Source organism: Pelmatolapia mariae, linkage group LG22, assembly GCF_036321145.2.
Source record: "Pelmatolapia mariae isolate MD_Pm_ZW linkage group LG22, Pm_UMD_F_2, whole genome shotgun sequence".
NCBI classification, from domain to species: domain Eukaryota; kingdom Metazoa; phylum Chordata; class Actinopteri; order Cichliformes; family Cichlidae; genus Pelmatolapia; species Pelmatolapia mariae.
This window is the reverse complement of record NC_086245.2, coordinates 10938533-10951375: the sequence shown is the minus strand read 5'-3', so window position 1 is coordinate 10951375 and position 12843 is coordinate 10938533. Positions and strand designations below refer to the sequence as shown.

General features: G+C 39.2%; 1 protein-coding gene across 2 annotated transcripts in view; it reads left to right on the top strand.

Annotated features, from left to right (window-relative positions):
• The first annotated feature begins 394 nt into the window (after window positions 1-394).
• Window positions 395-12843, top strand: part of kiaa0319l (KIAA0319-like ortholog) — a 35625-nt gene continuing 23176 nt past the window's right edge. The window contains exons 1-4 of one of the 2 annotated variants that reach the window (XM_065470546.1): window positions 395-513; window positions 2759-3346; window positions 7426-7601; window positions 8464-8570. In XM_065470546.1, coding sequence (XP_065326618.1) covers window positions 8477-8570 — 94 coding nt within the window. In that variant the 5' untranslated portion in view covers window positions 395-513; window positions 2759-3346; window positions 7426-7601; window positions 8464-8476. The remainder of the gene's footprint in view (window positions 514-2758; window positions 3347-7425; window positions 7602-8463; window positions 8571-12843) is intronic. The other variant, XM_065470547.1, reaches the window with a different exon arrangement.

Here is a 12843-nt window from a genome sequence, read left to right as displayed (position 1 = left end):
GTTGAACGTTTTCAGCTTAAGACAACAAATTAATTTAATTTGTATTGTACGTGAAAGGAGGAATAAATAGGGTGTTTTCATTATGCACCAAAAATCCACGTGTAAATAAATAAATAGATTAAAAATAGAAAATGATAAAGAAATAACAACTGGTTGAAAAAGAAAAATTAAGAATAATCTGTATCGCAAGAAATAAAATGGGCTCATATCCAGGTTATTAAAACTATATAGCTATTCAGTTAGGACTTTCGATTTTACTTTCAGATGTAACACGTAACTGTTCTGGCTAACCATCGCATAACTGCTGTTTTCACTGCCTACTTTGTTTTGAAAATCTCATCACCGGAACCTTTCGTAAAACGTATTGTATTGACAGTCAAGCACTCACTCACGGCATATCAGCTGTATCAGCGAGAGGAGTACTGACCTAATTTGGAGAGCAGGGGACAACAAGAGACGAGGCTACACATCGGAACGAGCAGCTGAAGAGAAAGTCTACCATTTTTTGTTTGTGTAAGTCCGTGCACGCATTCTCTCTCTTGTGTTACTCGGGGCAGTTGCCGTTAAAACGCATTGTGTAGGGTCCGATGAGAGATGTCAGCAGCTGTTAGCCTCAAGGTGCCTTGGATGCGAGTGATCCCGGGATTAAACAGGTGAAATACCTTACGGTGCGCTACTTCAACCTTCCCGTGTCAGTGCTTGGACGTCGACATGCCTTATAACATAACACCTGCTAAATGCGCGCAAGTGGCACTTGGGTTAATACATCAACCCCCCCACACAGTTGTTTATAATATTATGACAGTGCAGCAGACTGTGCTGTGGGCAGATACCGGCCTGTATTGAATTATCTGACAGCTGAACACGTCTTGTCCTGTCTTGAGTAATTCTGAATGATTTGTCAGTTTCGCAAGATACATAATGCACGAGCCCACCATTTTGTCTTAGTAGTGTGAGGGGTTTTTTGTTTTTGTTTTTTTTTTTTCAGTGCGTTTACTCATGCGTCTCATTTGACTTGACAGACTTTCATTCATATAGTCAAACATGTACCAATTTGCGCTTTAAGCAGTCCATTACGCGCTGCATGGGAATAAGAAGAGACAAGAGTGGAGCTTAGTCAGCAAATCAGGGTTATTTTGTTTGTTTTATCAGTCATTTAGTTGACAAAATAAAATAGGCCAGCAGAGGCTGAAGTAATGTTCTTTATTTACTCCCTCTACGTTTCATCTCTGATAATGAAGCTGGTAGATACTGAACGTTTTTTATTCAGTGAGGCAAATACTTGGTGTTATGAAATTACTAAGAATGACTTTTAGTTGTTGTTGTTGGTATCATATGATTAAAATGTGTACACATGTCAATAAAAAACCAAGAACAGGCAACATAGACCATAAACAAAATAACTGAAAGCAGATAAACGGACAGTAAAAAGATATCACTGATGAGAAGACATAAAAGGCCAATTTAAAAGTATTTTTAAGGAGATTTGCAAGCCTTCTCTCCTCAGGCAGGTCACTCCAAAGCCAAGGGGACTTGATGGCAAAACCATTAGATTTAAATCTAAGGAGCAACCAAGAGCTCAAACGGGGGTCAAAATTTCTGCTATGTAACTTGAGACCCAGACCCAGATGTACTTTAGAAGTGAATCTAGTTTCAGTTGCTCCGTTTAAAATACATAATGATTTCATGGAAATCATATGAGTGCTTGCAAATGGCACACGTTTGTTACCCAAGATTAACTTGAACTAGAATGATGTGAAGAGAAAATTATGGAATATGATTCAAAGCATACAACATTATCTGTCTAACATGATAGAGGCAGTGTTGTGGCATTGGTGTGTATGGCTGTGGAACAAAGTCACTAGTGTTCCCTGATGATATGACTGCTGATAGAAGTAGCAGGATGAATTTTGAAGTCTACAGGACTTTACTCTCTGCTCAGACTCAGCAAAAATGCTGCAGACCTGATCAGACAGTGCAAACTGAAAATGATTTAAAGCAAACTGAAAAAGCAACCCAAGAGTTTCTCAAGGAAAAGAAATGGGATATTCATCAATGGCTGAATCAGTCACTTGATCTAAACCCAACAGAGTGCGCTTTTTCCATTGTCAAACACAAACAAACACAAACAAGCAGCAAGTGAAGGGATATTACTCCATCAGAGATCTGATATAGTAACTCAAGCAAGGAAACTCAACATTTGGTGATGCCCATGGGTTTAGACCTCAGGCGAAGTTTTTTTTTTTCCATAAAGGTATTAAAAAGAGTGTTTAAATTTATGTTCATTAATTTTGAATCTCAGAATTAGGGGACTGTGTATAGCAATCGCTGTAATTCTTAAAAAGTACATGTAAAATTTTTATAAGGCTCCTTGAATTAAAGCTGAATGTCAGCACTTCAGTCACATATTGATTGATTTGCAATCCACTGTGATTGGGACAGAACTACAAACTGTCTTTGTCCCAAACATTATGGAAGGCGCTGTATATGCAATAAGTGAGAAAACCCTAAAGCCAAGATCTAGGCAAACAGTAAAGTTTAAAGTGAGTTAAAGACTAATGTGATGTACTCGTACTTTCTGTTGGGTCTTTCATTTTTAATCTTATTTTAGGATTAGTGTAGTTATTGCTCTAAGGATATTTGTAGAGTTGTCACAACAAAATAAGCAGTTTGTCATGATTATTCATTTTATTTAATTTTTTCCTGGGTATGCTGCCTGAAAGAGAAATAAAAACTTGATTTTCCTTCCCTGTGGCAGCCGGAGGAAGCTGTGCGTGGGACAGAGAAAAGCTACATCAGCCTGTCTGCGGAGAAGCCGATGCAGAGCTGACTGCTCCTGCTGAGAGAGGAGGAGGAAGAAACAAGTCAAAGAGAGAGAATTTGCCAGATGTAAGAGGAGGAGAGAGAGAGAGGGCGGGCGAGGGTTTCGGTGACAGAGATCATTGTTCTGCAACAAACCCCTCGTGGGTGAACTGGCCATTAAAAAGTCAGTAATGGCCAAGCTGTCATCAGCCCAGGTGACCGTGTGCACCTGAGCGTTACTGCTGCAGCACAGTGAAAGTCACCACGTGCCTCAGGGCAGCTGCTGCATGGTTTAAAAAAAATCCAGGCTGCCGGATCCTAACTGATTCCTGCACATTTTCTGCACTGGATCATTTTCACCTGGAGCTTTTTCCCCTTTTGGGCGTTCTCTAGGGAGAGAAAAATAAGCAAAAGCGGGATACGGAGCAGTTTGGATATTTGGACAGACTGAGCCGGTGACTACAGCAGAGAAAGAGACTGCTCGGTGCTCCAGTGTCACGTGCAGGAATGCAGATTTGAATAAGGAATCAGACCAGCAATCCAGGTTTGATACTACCACGTTTTCCTTTTAAAAAATGCAGTACGTAACATAGCTGTAGGTTTGTCTCAAGAAAACAGTGCTGTTTAAACTTTTAATGCTTACCTTTGTTTAAATAAGATCATTATCAGTTTAGTAAAAGCATCAGGACATTTTTAACAGTGCCTTACACAAACATTACTTCTTTCTCTCAAACTATATTTTCTGTTTATTCAATTTCTTTTAAACCAACAAAGTAGTAACTCTGCAGAGGCTGGCACCGATGGCACAGGGTAATTACTAATGTGGAAGATTAGGGATGTGCTTCCAGCCATATGGATACAGCATCTAGCTAACCTCTTTAGAGTGTGATCATAACAGATGGATATGAAAGCTTGATTTATTACTATATTGCCCCACAGTAGTTTCCTGGTGAGGCCATGTTGAGAAGAGGTCTGGCCGTGCCTTAAACATTGTGTTTCAGGAGCTTTGGTATTTATTTGACAGGGACCATGCACAAAAACACTGACCTCACAAAACAAAGCATGCTTCATACCTAATTTCCATATACAGTCCCCAGAGGATGGCAAACACAATATTAACTAATCCAGCAGTTGAGGTGGGCTCGAGTCCAACTTGGATCGACCTTAGGGCACACCCAGGACACACTGGAGTGATTATATCTCGGCTGGCATGGAAACTGTTATCTGGGTATCTCTGCTTAGACTTTTGCCAGCCATTTCCTGCTGCTTATCCAGCAGAAGGAAGTAGGTGGATATTTGTATACATGGACAGACTTATCCAACTTAACAGTGAGGATGAACCTAGCCGAGCCGTCACAAGGCAAGAGACGTGGTACATCCTGTCTCACATACGGCCAACGTTGAATTAACCTAAAGAATGCTCAGGACTGGCCAGGAGGTTTAAACTTCTGACCTTCTTCCTGTGGGACACCAGATACAACTTAAAAATGTATATACATACATACCCTCAAGCCCACTCCCACACACAAACACATACACACTGTTAAACCTTCCTATATACAACCCCCCCCCCCCCCCCCCCCCCCCCCCCCCCATTCAATATTCAGGATGTTCCATCAGTGTATATAAACCTATTATAAAATGAGGGTATTATAAGGAAATCTTAGCATCACCGGTTACCTACAAGCTTTTTTTGGATCATGAGAAAACATACAAATCTGCACCAAACTGTAAGGGAGCTTTTCCCATTCATTTCTTAAATGAAAACCATTTTTCCATAGCAGAACGACTTTTAGGAACTTCACGTCCACGTTTCCCTTGAAGCTCTGCTCATCTGTAATCATCTGATATGCACACAGAGGGCTTTGCAGTGGTGGAGGTGCAGTCATTTTTATATATTTTACAGAAAAGAACATCAGAGTACAAGATTAGGCTTTCATAACTGAACATTTTGTACCTACTCAGGATATCACAGTGGTGATACTGCTTTGGTTTCCTTATAGAAATGTTAAGGAAATTAGTTTTAAAAGTTGTCGCACTGTCTTGACACTAGCAATAGACACAATAGTTGATAAAAGAAAGTATCATTACATTCAGCCCTGATGTTCCCAACTTATCTGAAGATAACTGTTTAGTGTTTCAGTGTGCTACCACTCATGCTTAATCCTACTTTTACGATTTCTGCTGCAATAACCTAAAGGGAACCATGTGTACTAACACAGCGGTTAAATATTGCGCATTCTCAGATTTTTATCTTTGCATCAGATGAAAACCACAGAAGCTGAACAACATGAGGTTAAAACCTTCCCTTCAAGCAGAACAATAATCTGAGTCTTGCCTCTTTTTTGGTGACTCATTTAGTAATCATTCTGGAGGTAAACATGAAACCAAAAGCTTCCTCCTCACACTTCCTGCACAAGTGGATATTAAAGATGAGGAAGTTACTCGGGGTCCCGAAGGCCTGTGACTAAGGGTATTTGTAGCTTGAATTTTGGGTCATGGTTTTGTTCTTTTTACAACAGAAGGGCATACTATGAAGCAAGATTATTGGGTTAGCAAGCTCCGTCAAGTTTAAAGTCAGAGTTGTCTGTCTCTCCTTTTACCTGGTTAAATCACCATGGTGATTTTATGCTGAACACATGACCTAGTCAGAAGCAGGTTATGCTTTGACTTTCACTTTAGAATCAGGTTGAAGTGCCACATTTATGCTTTTATTTGCAGCATGTTGTAAAAGCAGTACAGATTCTCTGCTGGGGCGAATGTGTTTTATATGTGCACCCTTTTAAGATGTACCTTACTAACACCACTGAATCAAACTCAAATTGCCACAGGAAGGTGCATGTATTAAATGTTTTCATTCTCGATTCTAATCTGCCGTTAAGTCTCTGTTACACTTCTGTAACTGCAGTTACTAGAACAACAGCACACACACCAAGAATACCTATCCAGTCAGTAACATTAATTTGAATTAATGTTCAATGAATTTCTTTGATCCACCAACAAAACAAAGCAATTTCCACATCTCCTTCCTTATGCTGTGGGACAGGAACACTTAATGTTTAGCCCTAACCAGTTTAAAGCAAAACAGAGAGAGCACTCAGTGATCAAATAATTAACTTGAATTAAAATGTTGAGTTTACTACTCTAATATTAGTGATTTTCTGCCACATTAAGCTATTGCTGTCAATGCAACTTTGTTGCGTAATTTTTTATGTTCTTTATAGAGTTTAATCCCCCTTTTATCACTATCTTCATCTGAGAAATTGTCTGAATGGAGTAGGTGGCACTCGGGGATCATTTTGTGTGGAAGAAGAATCCAGAATCATACATCATTATTGGAAATAAATAAATAATGTGCTTAGTACCAGTTTAGTCAGAACCTGAAGGATTTTTAAATATTACAACTTCCACCAGACTGGCAGAATTTACCCAGGCTTTGGGAGCGCTACATGACATCACAGTACGAGATGATGCAACAGCAATTTGTCTCTCTTTAAAGAATTGTTTTAGCCCTATGTGTTTCTCTGTCCTAATCATAGATTACCGTATGATACATTGTTTTTATATATCTGGTTTTAATACCTTTTAATATATTGTACTGATGAAATTGTCTCTCAGAAAAGGTCAATGTGATTTCTGCAGGTTGTTCGTTTAGACGGGTCCTAAATGAAGAAAAGTTGTTCTCAATAACAAAACCTTTTATCACTTACAATACTCTTTGGTTAACAAACTGGATTCTTTGAGTTTTATCTTCAAAAAGTATAAATAAAAATCTGTATAGTTCAGCATGATTCAGGCCTCTGTAGCCTCCCTGGAATTGAGCAACCTTTTCTTGGCCTGAGTTGAAAAACAAATGAACAGTGAGAGGGCCAGTGGAGACTCTAGTCATGCACTAAAATTTTTCCCCCTTTTGGATTGAAGCAATTCTCTAGTTATTGCCAGATATTAACCAGTGTCTACTTTCATGTTCACATAGGCTTAAGATTTGCATAACTTATAATGTTATCAAGTCTGCCTTTAGGCATACAGAAGGAGAAAAGACCGGTTGTATAACTTCAGAAATTTGCTTATGATTCATTTTCCTGTTTCAATTCTGCATAGTTACAAGGACATAGCCCAAAACTGTGTGAATCATTTTACACCTCCTTAGGTGTTGCTGTCAACAGGATATTGACAGAATTGCTGTGTTAGTTACACCCTTAAACCGATGACAGATTATAGAGGCAGGCAGAAAATACCTAGTAAGTGAAATCTGCTGTGTATTTATGGCCTTAAAATTTGTGGCTTGTTTGTTCTCTTTTGCAGAAAAGGCCAAAAACAATGAAAGGTCCATACAGTTTCAGTGAAGGTGCCTTTTCTTTAGTTTCTCAGCACAGTATCTCCGGGTAAAGAGTCTCATTTTCATTAGCTTTTCTTATCAGATTTAGAAATTACAGACTTAAAATTCTTCTCCTCTAAAAAGCTGAGGCAGTGTTGGACATAAGCAATCAAAGAAGAGAAGGCACAAGACCTGAATAATTTAGAGTACAGATGAAATTTCAGAATATGTAATCGTGTATGTCCACATCCATGTGATGTGAATGATATTGAATGATTAACAGCTGAATTCATTTCTCTTTCTAGCCTAGTGTTGGAGCAGCTGAGCCTGTGAAGGCCCCTGAGGCGGCCATGTTGGATCTCTTCGTCAGAGTGCTGGTGTTGGCCCGTCTTCACCTGTCACCTCACAGCACCTTCCTGCCAACCTAACTCCTCACTCCTTTCTTCCTTCACCTTTCTTCCACTGCTGGATTGGGGGAAAGGTAAATCTGACAGTTTTTGGTTTCTTTTGGGGTTTTTTTTTTGTAGCTGTGATTCTGGTTCTGTATTGATTTGGGTAAACATAGTGAGTCAGACATCAGCTCTTATCTAAAGATAAGAAAGAAGAAACTTGGGAAATTACTGTGCTACAGTAGCAAATTAAATAGAAAACACCAAAAATGTGGAGTCCAGTGAATCAAAATCTTTGTAGGTGTATTGTCAGCAGAGCTGAAACAGATGTTGGAGTAAGCATTCAGCTGCATGTGCAGTTAGTGGTGCAGAGGGCAGTCTGAATCCATTAAATAGCTGATGCGGGATGACCTCTGCTTAGAAGAAGCCAAACAGTGAGTTGCACTTAATTGATCATTATACAATGATTAATTCTCTTGTCAAATAAAACAGATGCATAGTAACTACTGTTTGCAGTTCAGTATTTAGGCCACAGAACTTTAGACAAATATGCAGGATTATACCACAAACAAGCATTTCACCTTTGGAATATCACAAAGAACAAGAACAAAATCAATGTGATAAGGTGATAAAGTCATTTAAAATAGCAACAGTGTAAGCATTGGATTTGGGAAGTAAAAAAGTTGGGGTATATCCACTGGATACACTGAAAAGGCTATAATCTACCTTTTTAAAATAAAAGAGTGGTTTTATTTATCCCACACTGTCTGACAAAATCCAGTTTACTCTTTCAACGTATTTGAACCCTCCATTAAAGCTGTGAAGTGATAAATGATGGAGTAAAAATTAAAAACCATAGACATTTGACCAAAATTCAGTGTTTTGTGGGAGTCAACCATGTTAGCGTATGCGCTGACTGAGCTGCATTTAACTCTTCCTCTGTCTGCTTCCCAGGTCCTTGTAGAAAATGTCCTATGCACACCACAAGCTGCTCACCTGGTGCTTACCTCACCTCCTCCTCCTACCGCTGACCTACCTCTGGCTCCTGGCTCTTCCCACAGGTAAAGTAAACCAAACATCACCCTGGACTCAAAAATCACATGGCGTGAAACTGATAAAGAAAAACATGTGTGCGTGTTTCGCTTCCAGCACTCATCTTTACACGCCTTTGATTACTCAGGGTGGGTCTACATCCTTCTTAGTGTTATTATGATGCTAGGGTACTTTTAGCTTGGTTGGTGTTTACTGTCCCTGTAATCTTAGGCTGAGAGATGGACGACTGTTGGCATCCCTGCTGTGTGAGTTCTTTCTGATGCCACTCTGCTCAGTGGGTTACAGTGTGAAAGAGGACAATAAAGGCTCTGTGAGTAGTGTGTGTGTGCTGAGTGGTGGGAGACAGAAGAAAAGAGGACAAGGGGTAGGATGACTAAACAGAGGCCAAAGGGGGGTCCTTCCTTTCTCAGACAAACCACAGAGCCTTTGTGTGTTTTCATATGAGGTAAAATTCGTTTTTTCCAGACTTGAGTTACACTGATGCACCACAAAGTCACCCTTGCCTCTCGTGTTGCTATGGTAGCAGTAGTTGCCGGTTGCTGTAGCAGGGTCTAATATGATCTGATGAACTGTGTATTTGTTTGTTTTTGCTTTTGATGCTACCGTAATATATTAATAGACATGCCAAGCTTTCACTCAGTCAGTGCACACTCAGCTGAATGTTATCTTATAAACATCTAGAAACATTGTTTCCTGTTTTTGCACAACACCGGATTTTAGAAAAGGGTACTATTATAGTTCTCATCATTTTATGAATGTGCTTTATTTTTTTCATGAAAGGTCCTGTTACCTTTAGGTATTTTGCATTCTTTAATTACCTCTATATATTACAGTTTTTATTGTAAGTGGTGGAGTAAAAAAAAAATGGCATCTAACTCAAATGATCAACCAGTGTTATTTGCACATAGTGGGCATTCTTGGCAAAGAACCATATTTAAATTGTCTCAACAATATATCACTTTGTTACTGGATAATTAAATGGATACTTTGATCCCACAAAGGGAATTGTTTTGTTACAGCAGCATGATAAAGAGTAAAAAATAGTACAGTCTACAGTTTACAGTGAATAATAAAGATAAAATAGTGCCACTAGCACCTGGTAAGGACCTTATAATATGAGATAATACAAATACAACAGTGATTAAAAACAACAAAAAAAATGGTATAAATGAAGTTAGTTAAAACAGAAAAAGTAAGACTGACATTGTGTAAGAGAGAAGTGGAAATTGCATTAATAAATAATATGTACACTAAAAATCTAAAAACAGAAGCAGACACTAGCAGCCTGATGCAGCAACACTTAATTTTTTGAGCCTATGAAAAAGCCAATAATTCTACAAACTGACAGGCATTAAAATTGTGTTTTTACCTCAACAAGGTGATTCACAAAAACTATTAGGTGATAACTTGGCACATGCCGACATGATGTGCAGTGTGTTCTACAAAGTTTGAGGAAACTGGAGAAGCAGAGAACAAAAGAAGAATCGGCAGACCTAATGATCTATCTACAACAGATTACCAGTATTTGAAAGTCATGTACTTAAGAAATACTACTGTTAACTGAAGCTCTCAGTGGAAGAGTGACTGTCAAAAAAAACATTCTTAAGGAATGGAAACTGTGGAAAAAAAGGGCCAAGGTATGCCAAATGACACAAAAACTAAACTGTAAATCAGTGGCAACAAGTCTCATGGAGTGATAAATCCAAATTTGACTTTTTTGGTTCAAATTGCCATCAGGATTTACAACATAGGTCAAGAGAGAGGTACAACAGCCATCTGTGGAACACAAGGGTGTGTCATGATTTGTGGCTGCATTTCTGCCAGTGGTGCTGGGGATCTAGACTTTGTTCTGACATACAGTACCATCTGGAATGCAACTGATTGACAACTTCTTCATTTTTCAGCATGACAAGGATCGTAAACACACTGCTAATGTTGTCAAATACATAGACCGGCCTACCCAGTGCAATTGAACAACAGGCAGCCAAAATCCAAAAGAGTTTTGAATGACCTTCAAGAAGCCTGGAGTACTATTCCTGAAGACAAGTTAAAGAAATTACGAGAAAACCTGCCTAACAGAATTAATGCTGTGTTGAAGAATAAATGTGGGCATTCTAAATATTGACTTTCAAGCTCAAAAGAATTGTACAAACTGTTTTTGCCTCATATACTTCATTTTCATACTTTTGCACAGTACTGTAGATTCTCTGCTGAAAGAATCCATTAAGGTGTAGCATACTAACACCACTGATTGAAGCCTGGTCATCACAAACTGTATGTGTTGCATTTTTCACTGGAATTTGCAGTTAGTAATGGAGATTGCATATCCACATGCTTTTATTCTTGGCCCTAATCAACCATTTGAAAATTGGTCACTCTATTTGAAAGCTGGTTACCAGGAATATTCAATTACTAAAAATGATTTCACTTTAATCTGGCTGCAAACTAAAGTGATTTCCATGTCTTCGTCATTGGGCTGTGGGACTGTGCAAGTCCTGAGCACACAGCGTAATCTGTAATACTTAAAAAATGATCTAGTTTAAATTTTCAGACCTCTAATGTGCACCTGGCTGTCACGTTAGAAGTACATGGCAGCATCTTTTACGTAAGCACACACAGCCTGAAGCGGAAATACTGGCTTAACAAAGAAAGTTGATTAGCTTAAGCCATCCACTGCAAAGAGAGCCTGACTGTGTTGAATTTGCAGCTTAGTGCACTGCTCAGAAACAAAATCTTATGGACCGTAACTTTCAAAATGCCAGCTGGTGTGAACATGAGCCTTAAAAGCATCAGAGAAGATGGCATTAAACACAGCGTGTAACAAAAGTGAATTTAATGATATGGACATTCACATTAAGTGTGCGCAGTTGGCCTCAATAAATAGGAGCATGTTTGAATTATGTCTGTGAGTGGTGTGCCTCGGAATATTTCTTGTATATCACAAATATGTTTTGGCATGGTACGGACCTGCTCATGAGTGTTTACTGAATAAGATCAGTGACAGAAAAACATTTAGTTGTCTCTTTATCGTGTGTTGTACTCTGCAGGCGGAGGCTTATAAGCAGAGGCCACTAAGCATAGTACAGTAACCAGTTCTTGTGCTGTATTCATTAACAAACCTTTGCAGAGGAATGCTGTGGGTTGCAGATAAATTACACAAGCGTGTATGTGTGTGTTTGATCTGCTGCAGCAGTGAAAAACTTACAAGACAAGATTTAAAAAGCATTTTTATTATGTTGTAATGCCGCTTAGTTCACAGTGACTTGGCTGTACCATTTTCGTTGCTCGTTTGGCCTCTTTGTGCTGGTGACATATAAATTCCCTTTGCTCCCTCTCTTACTTTAACAGTCTGTGGTATTTTAAGGGTTGTGCCCTTTTACTGTACCTGGCTGCACAGTAAACCGCTTGTCAACGATAATGGATGGATTGACCTGAACCCATTTGAGACTAGAGGTGTAGGACAGTAGTGCTCTTGAAAATGAACACACACACACACACACACACACACACACACACACACACACACACACACACACACACACACACACAGGGCAGCTAATCAGCTCACTGCGTTGCTGATATTAGTCTGATAATGTCTGGCTCAGAGGGCAGACTTTAGTTTGTACTGAACACTGTGCTTTGGTTTTTAATCAGCGTCCTGTTTTGTCAGGGAAAAGCCGCACTTCCTCTCTCTGCTGTAGCCTCGGTTGGCTCCTCAAACTGCTGCTTGTCGACTTTTCTTAGAAATGTTCAGTCAAAGCTGAATCTGAAAGTCTCAGTAGCTGTGGCTGGAAGCCACTACCCTTTTCCCTTTTTTAACAATGCTGTTGTGGTCATAAACATGTGAAATGGTGAAAAGAGTAGGGGTAGCCCTATGATGTCACCTTCGATGCCATGATGATGCCGTTGATTTATTTAATTAATTTATTTTTTTAATGAAACAGTCCATCAAGGACTAGATGTCCGTGAAGGTTGTTTTTTCCAGGCTAAATTCAGTCAGCTAGGCATGGCCTTTATTAGCCCCAAAATACTTTTCCTGATCTCTTAGCAACTTTTAAAGGTGAGAAGTCGGCTTTTCTTGTTCTTTAAGAGATGCTGTTGTTCACCTATATTGTACTGAAAGGTGAAGTGATTTCATCATTTCTGCTGTCCCTGTTGGTTGTATAATAATGTTTGGGCTTAAACAAAGCTATCCTCAGCCTTTATTTCGGTGTCTTTCAAGAAATCGGGTTCAGATTTGCATATTCGGTTTCTCTGTGGTATTTTCGATTGGCATAGTGG